At 36.8% G+C, this 9,619-nt stretch overlaps 1 protein-coding gene and 1 pseudogene across 1 annotated transcript; both read left to right on the top strand.

Moving 5' to 3' along the window:
* The first annotated feature begins 753 nt into the window (after nucleotides 1-753).
* On the top strand, nucleotides 754-3,053 carry LOC132292646 (probable nucleoredoxin 1; annotated as a pseudogene).
* Nucleotides 3,054-6,044: 2,991 nt separating this feature from the next.
* Nucleotides 6,045-8,862, top strand: LOC132292649 (probable nucleoredoxin 1). Its single transcript, XM_059790384.1, has 4 exons — nucleotides 6,045-6,330; nucleotides 6,920-7,399; nucleotides 7,497-7,982; nucleotides 8,092-8,862. Exons 1-4 carry the CDS (start codon nucleotides 6,223-6,225, stop codon nucleotides 8,758-8,760), a joined length of 1,743 nt encoding a protein of 580 aa, XP_059646367.1. The 5' UTR covers nucleotides 6,045-6,222; the 3' UTR covers nucleotides 8,761-8,862.
* The last annotated feature ends 757 nt before the right edge of the window (nucleotides 8,863-9,619 follow it).

The following is a 9,619-nucleotide window of genomic DNA, read 5'->3' as shown; positions in this document are numbered from 1 at the left end:
ATAAGCAGGTATTTTGTAAGATCACCAAAAGATAATACAATCAGTACACGATGATCACAGTGACGGCATACCTTCACTACTTTTATTCATCAGCACGAATGAATTCTCGTTGTGATTAGTTTTCCTTATTGACAAGGAATAGAGAACAAACTCAGTTGTTCGAGTTATCTATAAATTTTATATAACTCAAACATATAGAGTCGGTCCATGGAATGCCTTTTGAAAGTAAAATCACACCAAAACCTTAATTAGGCCACACATTGAATCCCCCAAACTAATAATTTCTCGTTGCAAAGAGTTAGAGAAGGTAATTATTACCGACTCGTGGGATGAAATTATTTCATTTTACTCTTTAATGTCATTCTCAATAGCAACATGCGTTACAGCGCTTAATACTGCAATATAAAACCAGTATTGTTAATTTAGAAGTCCCTCTTTTCTCTCTTTTCCAGTTTTTATCCTGTTTGTTGGCTATAATTTTCAGAACCTAACGACTAGATTTTCCAGTAAAATTCAACCTCAATCTAAATTGGAACTGTTGATGCTGCACAACTACTGGATGAATTTTAAACATGTCGGAAAAGAATTATTTGTTATTTCACTGGCGAAAAACAGACTGTAAAAACTGTAGAACCATCTTAGGCTTAAAGCTGTCAAGGTCACAACTCCTATATACATTGCTTCAGGCAAGAACATCAGATTAAACATTGTTTGCCTGATTCAATACTGTGTCTTTAAGTCTCTCCATTTGTTATGCCTACATCTCATGTTCTCTTATTGGGGGCAACAATTATTGATCTAGTCCAACTGGTTTAGCCAGCTCAAATAAACTATTTCACTAGCAACATGATTAAGTGACTAAATTATTACAACTTTGTCAATATTGTGCTCACTTTTTTTCAATGATCCAGGTGTATGAATACTTATATGAGTTCTACAGGTTAAAATTGACAAATTGAGGGGAAAGAAGATTATATTATACTTTTCAAGAGCAACTTGTGGCGCTTGTCAGCAATTCACAAGTGTTCTAGTAGAGGTATACTATAAACTCTCCACCAAAGGTAATTTCGAGGTTATTCTGCTCTCGAACGATGAGTATGCTTCGTCCTTCGAGGAGTATTTCGCCAAGATGCCATGGCTTGCTATCCCATTTTATGATTCAAAGGCACGTGATTACTTGTATGAATTGTTCAGGGTTGAGGAGGCTCCCTACCTTGTGATCCTGGATGAGAAGGGGAAGCTTCTGAATGAAGTGGGAGCAAAGTTGATAGTGAAATATGGAGAAGAAGTGTACCCTTTCACTCCAGAAAGGATCAGAGAATTAAATGAGCAGGAAGTAGCAGCTAAGAAGAAGCAAACCTTGAGATCTATCTTGGTCACACCTTTGCGTGATTTTGTAGTCTCAAATGATGGAATTAAGGTAAGATTAGTGGCACATTGAAATATCCAAATGTAGTTAGTTCCCTATATTATGTTTTCATGGGGCCTAATTTTGTCCTCAACAATGCATTTGCAAGGTACCTCTCTCTGAGCCTCTAGGGAAGCTGGTCGGTTTGTATTTCTTTCATCCCTCAGATGATCAATGCCTTGAGTTCACTCCAAAACTCGTGGAAGTTTATGAAAAAATGAAGGTGATGGGAGAGAAATTTGAAATTGTGATGGTATTCCTCAATGATGATAATGAAGACCTATTCTAGCACTGTTTTGGAAACATGCCTTGGCTCGCTTTGCCTTTCAAAGACAAGAGTTGGCGGAAGTTGTGTCTGTATTTTGAGGCCGATGAACTTGAAAAGTTACTTGTTTTAGTTATCATTGGACCAGACAGAAAAACTCTTCTTTCCAACGCTGCAAAGGCCATTGAAGAACGTGGGATTCAAGCATTGAAGAATTTGATTCCGGAAGCAGAGACAATAGTGTCTATTTTGGTTTTAGGAGATCAAGATTTTGTGATTAGGAAAGATGGATCTAAGGTAAAGATTTCCCTCAGAGTTAGTGCTCCACTTAAAGATCAAATATTATCAGCCTTTTCATCTAACCTTACTTGGATCAGAGTAATTTATTTATATTATAATTCATTAAAACAATGTGCTGATCATTAATTACTATAGTGACCATATGATTTGAATCATAGCTTAAAAAGTCATGTTCTTATTTGCTATGCAAGCAGAGGTAATGATGTTTTGTGAGGATGCATTTAGCTTTCTGTGTCTCCTCTATATGATCATGAAAAATTTATCTTTCATTCCAGGTTCATGTGTCTGATCTTGCGGGAAAGAATATACTCCTATACATCTCAGCTAATGGGAGGCCATATCGCAATTTTCTACCAAAGGTCATTGAAGCATATGGCAAGATTAAGGCAAAGAATAATTTATTTGAGGTGATATTCATCTCTAGTGACAATGACCAGGCCTCATTTGATGAATTCTTTTCAAGAATGCCATGGCTGGCACTTCCCTTTGGCGATGTCAGAAGTGCGTGCTTAATTCGCAAACTCAATGTCTTGGGCCCCTATAGTTGTAGCCATTGGACCAACTGGTCATCCAGTCACAACAAAAGCTGCTGATCTTATAAGAGTTCATGGGGCTGATGCTTATCCTTTTACAGATGATCGTTTGAAGGAGATTGAAACTGAGATTGAGGAGAGGGTGAAGCGGTGGCCTGAGAAGGTTAAGCACAGGCTCCACAAGGAGCATCAACTGGTGCTCTCTCGGCGTCCCTATTTTAGGTGCGGTATGTGCAGGATGGTTGGACTTCACTGGTCATTCTTTTGTGAAGAGTGTGACTTCGATCTCCATCCAGAACGTGCTTTGGCAGAAGACAGTGGAAGTATGCTGAGCAAATTACTAAAGAAGGTTCAATCTTGGATAGAATTTATTGTCTCCAAGCTTAAGATGTTAATGTTTCGGATTTGTGTTTGATCTCACCTTTTATGGTTATGCTGTGTACTGCCTTGTAATATGACCAGTTTGCTTGGAAAAAGTGGTGTAAACTTTGATGGAACATTCTTGTCTATTTCAGGTTTCTTAATGTTGATTCAGTTACTTCTCTTATTAAGTACCTTCATTTGTAATGCTTGCAAGTTTATTTGTCATTTTAGAGCCTCTCCCGTGTCACTAAATCTACATAAAATGATATTTTTACATTTACATATTATTAGATATATAAATAATTAATGAAGTTCTGTCAGACAAGGGACCTGGATCCCTATCCTTTTGATAGGGATTCAGTGCTCATCATGTGCATTAAAACTACGAGAAATTATTACATGGTTCCGGTCAATCACATGCTGCCACAGAAGCAAGCAAATGTCAGCTATCCGGTTTTTATGCACGGTGGATAATGCACAGGACAGGAGGGGATCCTGTCTCATTAGATTGGTATAGATTAGACACGGGTAGGTTAAATAATTTAATCACCTAATAAAGTAATTTAACAGGAAATATTTGCTCAAATAACTACCAAACTTAGATCAAAGGAGAAATATTTTTAGATGACATTGATAAAACACTGGATTCTAATGAAGCATCTCAATTCACTCCTTACTCATTGAGAGAGTGACTTCCTTAACATTGGAGAACAGGTAATTACTTTTCCTTCAATTTATTATATATATAATTTTATTGTTATTATTATTATTATTATTATTATTATTATTATTATTATTTATCATTTTCTTTCTAACTTCTTTTTAGTTTTCTCTCTCCTAGTTTATTGGAATGATAGTTCCAGGTTCAAGTAGCTTACAACATCATTTTCTTTTATGCAATGCAAGGAGTACAATATTGCTTATCTGTGAGGATTCATTTACCACTGTCTTCATCAATATGATCATGAAAATTTTATGTTTCATTCCAGGTTCAAGTGCCTGACCTCTAGAGACAATGACCAGGCCTCATTTGAGGAGTACTTTTCAAGAATGTCATTGCAGTGGCTGGCACTCTCCTTTGGCAGATGTGAGAATTGCGCACTTAATTCGCAAACTCAATGTCTCAAGAACCCCCAGTCGCAGCCATTGGACCAACTGATCATACACCCACAACAACTGCTGATGATCTGATGAGAGCTATGAAGGTGAAGCACGTGCTCCATAAGCATAAACTGGTGATCTCTCGGCATCCCTATTTTACGTGCAAAGGCCGTGGGATGGATGGATTTAGCTGGTCATTCTTCTGTGAGAAGTGTGACTTTGATCTTCATCCAGAATATGCTTTGGCAGAAGACAGAGGAAGCAAGGGGTGCAAATTACTAAAGAAGGTTCAGTCTTCGATATAATTAATTCTGTCAAAGCTTAAGACGTGTGTTTCGGGTTAGAATTTGATCTCACCTTTTATGGTTATGCTGTGTACTGCCTTGTAGTATGGCCATTTTACTTTAAAAAGTGTAAATTTTGAAAGAAGTTTCTTGTGTATTTTAGGTTCCTTATTTATTATGTGTTACTGGCAGTGCTAATGTTGATTCAGTTGCTTCTCTTATTAAGTACCTTCATTTATAATGTTTGCAAGGTTAGTTGTCAAATAACTACAGAACTTAGAACGAAGGAGAAATCTGTAGATGACGTTGGTAAAACACTGGGTTTGAAACAAAACATATGAGGATTAAAGAATTGACTTGGTGATGAAAAACCAAAATATTGAGTGATGGACAGTTTATATGAAGTAATTTAGTACTATTTTCTTTCAATATCTTTTTAGAGGATTTTCTCCTTTTCTATTAGGTTACAAATTTTTTTTTTTTTAATTATTTTTTAAACAGATTTTGATTCTTAAGGAGAGCATAATGCAAATGGTTACAAGTATATAAAAGGTTTGCAACTGCAGGTTCTCAAATGTTGAAATTAAGAAAAATTTACTCACTTGAAATCTGCTCACTTGGGCATCACCCAGTTGCCTAGTTGGTAGAGCCCCCGAGCGGGTGTGCCCGTGTTCGAGTCCTCTTTTCCCCTAGTTTGCCAAGATAAAAATAAAAAAAGAAAGAAATAAAAATCTGCTCACTTCAACTGTTGTGGGCTTGCACATTCATTCTACCAAAAAAGGGTTATAGCTGACTTCAAGAAGATCCTAAGGTCCTATCTATAGTCTGGGGTTTGTTTTGAGGTGCCAAAGTAGCTAGAAATGAACACATGACCTTGCCTACTTTGATACCATGTTAACAACCATCTACTCTATAAACTTAAGGTGTTAGACAACAGTAAAATAGCCAAGTTGCTAAGTTCCCAGCTAGCTAAAGGTTTCTACTGCAAATAGAAGCATTCTAAATGATTGGGATCGGATCTCCCTAGCTTCCTTCATTACCACCCGAGTAGTGAGGTTTGTCATCTTCAGCTGAGCTACTCTGTTTTGCCTTCATTTCCGGCATGGTTTGATCCTAAGTTCCTAACGCTATTTTTCAAATATTTTAATGGGCAGGGTTAGGCTCAGACCTAATCATGGAAATTGTACTTATGTTTATTCTTGTAGGGCTTTTTTGAAACTCTATTTACCCTATTCATTGAGTTTTTTTTTTTTTTTTTGGAACTTATGTTTACCCAGAAGATGGCTGTCCTTTTCTGAGTTATAACATTAACCTATTCAATTATTATTATTATTATTATTATTATTATTATTATTATTATTATTTTGGTGGCCTTCTAGGAGATGGAGGAAAAGGAATAAAGTTCTTGGGAAACTTTTGCAACTATTTGGTGCTCGAGTAGTAATTGTCCATCTTTAGTATGTTTCTAGAAGATATGTCTCATTTTCTTTTCATTGATTCTTTTGCAACTAAAGGAAGGAATGAGGCTGAGGGGTTGCCATAAAGTGTCATTGAAGATAGGAACAATTGAAATACTTCATCTATAATCAATTCAACAAATTTTCACTGTAGTAGGCCTAATTAACTTGATAGAAATGCCTCTACATGCCCAAGAAGAATGATTAAGAATCTTAGATTGTGTTCTTGGCAAGGAAGTATCTCAGAATGCTTGCTGTTGAGCTGCAAGTTATTCGATCTTATGCTTAGAGTTTACTTTTTCTTGTTCAGTTTAGGTTGGAGAAAGGTAACACTATCTTTTCCTAAGCAACGAGGAATAACCTTCTGTTAAAAAGATCGAGTGCCAAGAAAAAGACCTAATATGATTGTGTCCCCATGGAATATCAGTTAATATAAATTGTAATAATATTTTGTTCAAAGCATGAGCCCTGACTCATTAAGATATTGACTCTACAGATTTCGACATCAGAAATGGCTGATGAGGGAACTACAAAGAACACTAATGGGGATGGTTATGATCTCAAATCGCTCCTCACTTGCTCAAGAAGAGACTTTCTTGTTCGTAACGATGGAGAACAAGTAATTATATTTCCTCTATTTTTGCAATTTTTTTCTTTATCTTCTTCTTGAATTCTTGTTACTTTTCTTTATCCTAGTTTTTCTGGAATCATATCTCCAGGTTCAGGTAGAGCCTTGCAATGATCATACATTGATTTTGGAAAATGCTATCTATCTTTCTCTTCTTGTCCTTCACTATTTCTATCCATCAGGATGAATGAGTGCCATGTTGTGATAAATTTTCCTTGTTGACAAGAAATCAAGAAACATGTATATGTCAGTTCCTATATGGAATGCGTTTTGGCAGTGAAATACACCAAAACCTTAGTTTGGACATTCAAATGCTGGCCCTTGGGTCAGGTGTCCTGCCCCAGGTTGGTAGGAACTGTGGTAGGGGGTAAGACAATTTATCCCGAAACTGCAAAATTTTCATCACGGAGACATCCATCCGACTGTTTGTAATAGATTGTTCTTTACAATACTAACTCTTAGGATGACATTATTTCACTTTATTCTTTAGTCCCATTTTCAATAGGAAGATACCAGCAGATTTAATAATAATAATAATAATAATGATCCAGGAGTACCAATACTTATCCAACTTCTACAGGTTAAAATTGACAAATTGAAGGGAAAGAAGATTGGGTTATACTTTTCAAGATCAACTTGTGCCTCTTGTCAGCATTTCACCCCTGAGCTAGTAGAGGTGTACAATAAACTCTCCTCCAAAAATGATTTTGAAATCATTCTTGTCTCGGCTGATGATGATGCTAAGTTTTTTGAGGAGTATTTTGTCAAGATGCCATGGCTTGCTATCCCATTTTCTGATTTAGAGGTACGTGAAAAATTGAATGAATTGTTCAAGGTTGAGGGAATTCCCCACCTCGTGATCCTGGATGAGAAGGGAGAGGTTTTGAGTGAAGTGGGAGCCGAGTTGATAATGAAATATGGAGAAGAAGTGTACCCCTTCACTCCAGAAAAGGTCAGAGAATTAAAAGAACAGGAAGAAGCAGCTAAGAAGAAACAAACTTTGAGATCTATCTTGGTCACACCTTTCCGCGATTTTGTACTTTCAAATGATGGAAATAAGGTAAGATTGGTGGCACATTGGAATATCCAAATGTAGTTAGTTCCTTATAGTATGTTTTCACGGTGCCTAATTTTGTCCTTAACAATGCGTTTGCAAGGTACCTGTCTCTGAGCTTGAAGGGAAGCCGGTGGCTTTGTATTTCTTTCACCCCTCAGACGATCAATGCCTTGAGTTCACTCCAAAACTCGTGGAAGTTTATGACAAGTTAAAGGAGATGGGAAGGAACTTTGAAATTGTGATGGTATTCCTCGATGATCATGATGAAGAATTATTCAAGCAGAGTTTTGGGAGCATGCCTTGGCTCGCTTTGCCTTTCAGAGACGGGAGTTGGGTGAAGCTGTGTCTGTATTTTGAGGTCGAAACACTACCTGCTCTGGTTATCATTGGACCAGATGGAAAAACTCTTCATTCCAATGCTGCAGAGGACATTGAAGAACATGGGATTCAAGCATTGAAGAGTTTGACTCCAGAAATGCTCGAAGCGCCCACAGAGATTGAAGAGGCAAAACAAGAAGCAGAGACAATAGAGTCCATTTTGGTTTTAGGAAATCAAGACTTTGTGATCAGGAATGATGGATCTAAGGTAAAGATTTCCCTCAAGAGTTAGTGTTCCACTAACAAATCAAATATTATTAGCTTATTAGATCTAATATGTGTTAATGAATTAATTACTATAATATCTTTCATTTCAGGTTCAAGTGTCTGATCTTGTGGGAAAGAATATCCTCCTCTACTTCTCAGCTAATGGGAGGCCTGATCGCAATTTCGTACCAAAGCTCATTCAAGCATACCACAAGATTAAGGCAAAAGATAATTCATTTGAGGTGATATTCATCTCTAGTGACAATGACCAGGCCTCATTTGATAAATTCTTTTCAAGAATGCCATGGCTGGCACTCCCCTTTGGCGATGTGAGAAGTTCGTACTTAATTAGCAAACTATGTGTCTCGGGAACCCCCATAGTTGTAGCCATTGGACCAAATGGTCAGCCAGTCACAACAAATGCTGCTGATCTAATAAGAGCTCATGGGGCGGGTGCTTATCCCTTCACAGAAGACCGTTTGAAGGAGATTGAAACCGAGATTCAAGAAATGGGGAAGCTGTGGCCTAAGAAGGTGGAGCACAAGCTCCATAAGGAGCATCAGCTGGTGCTCACTCGACGTCTCTATTTTAGGTGCGACGGCTGTGGCAATGTTGGGCGTAACTGGTCATTCGTTTGTGAAGAGTGTAACTTTGACCTCCATCCACAGTGTGCTTTGGCAGAAGACAGAGGAAGCATGGTGTGCAAATTACTAAAGAATGTTCAATCTTGGATAGAATTTATTGTGTCAAAGATTAAGATGTTACTGTTTGGGGTTTGAAACTCTTGATTATTTTATCTCACCCCTTATTGTATGCTGTGTAAACTTTGAAGGAACATAATTGTCTATATCAGATTCCATATTTATTTGGTTTTTCTGGCAGTGCTAATGTTTATGTAGTCATTCTAAATCCTATACTTGTGACACTAAAAGCTGTTAAACAAACTCTAACATAGGCTACATAAAATGATTTTTTTTTAAAAAAAATTTAAATATGATTAAAGAAATCCCCTTTAAATAAATAATGAATGAAATTCTGTTAGACAGCTAGCTCTAGATTGTTAAGTTTCATGACCTAGAGAGGGCACATAATCTAATCACCTAATAATGTAATTTAACAGGAAAGATTTGGTCAAATAACTACAGAACTTAGAATGAAGGAGAATTCTTTTAGATGAGAATGATAAAACACTGAGATCCAAACAAAACATACGAGGATTAAAGAATTGAGTTGGTGATGAAGAGCCCAAAAAAAAAAAAAAAATGGGTGGTGGACAGGCTTTATTAAGTAATTTAATATTTTCTTTCAAATATGTTTTTATAGGATTATCCCTTTTCTATTACCTAACAATTTTTTTTTTATTAAATGAAAATTCATATCATTTGAACTCAGAAAATGAATAAAAGTAGGGCTGTATATAACTATATATACGAACCGAGCCAAGCTGAGTTTTAGGATGCTCGGGCTCGGCTCGTTTGTTTAAAAGTTCATCTCGGGTCGGCTCGGGATCGTGACAAGCTCAAAAAACTAAGTTCAGGCTCGTTAGGGTTTTAAAAATCTTAGACTCTGCTCATTTAAGAAAACAAATTGAACTCATGTTCAAAATCGTCCAGCCTCGTTTTCAAGCTCACCAAGGTC

Source organism: Cornus florida, unplaced genomic scaffold (assembly GCF_030987335.1).
Source record: "Cornus florida cultivar Cherokee Brave unplaced genomic scaffold, ASM3098733v1 CherokeeBrave_3.0.0_Hap2_scaffold_78, whole genome shotgun sequence".
NCBI lineage: Eukaryota > Viridiplantae > Streptophyta > Magnoliopsida > Cornales > Cornaceae > Cornus > Cornus florida.
Note: the sequence above shows the minus strand (reverse complement) of the source record. Positions and strands in the feature narration are given on the sequence as shown.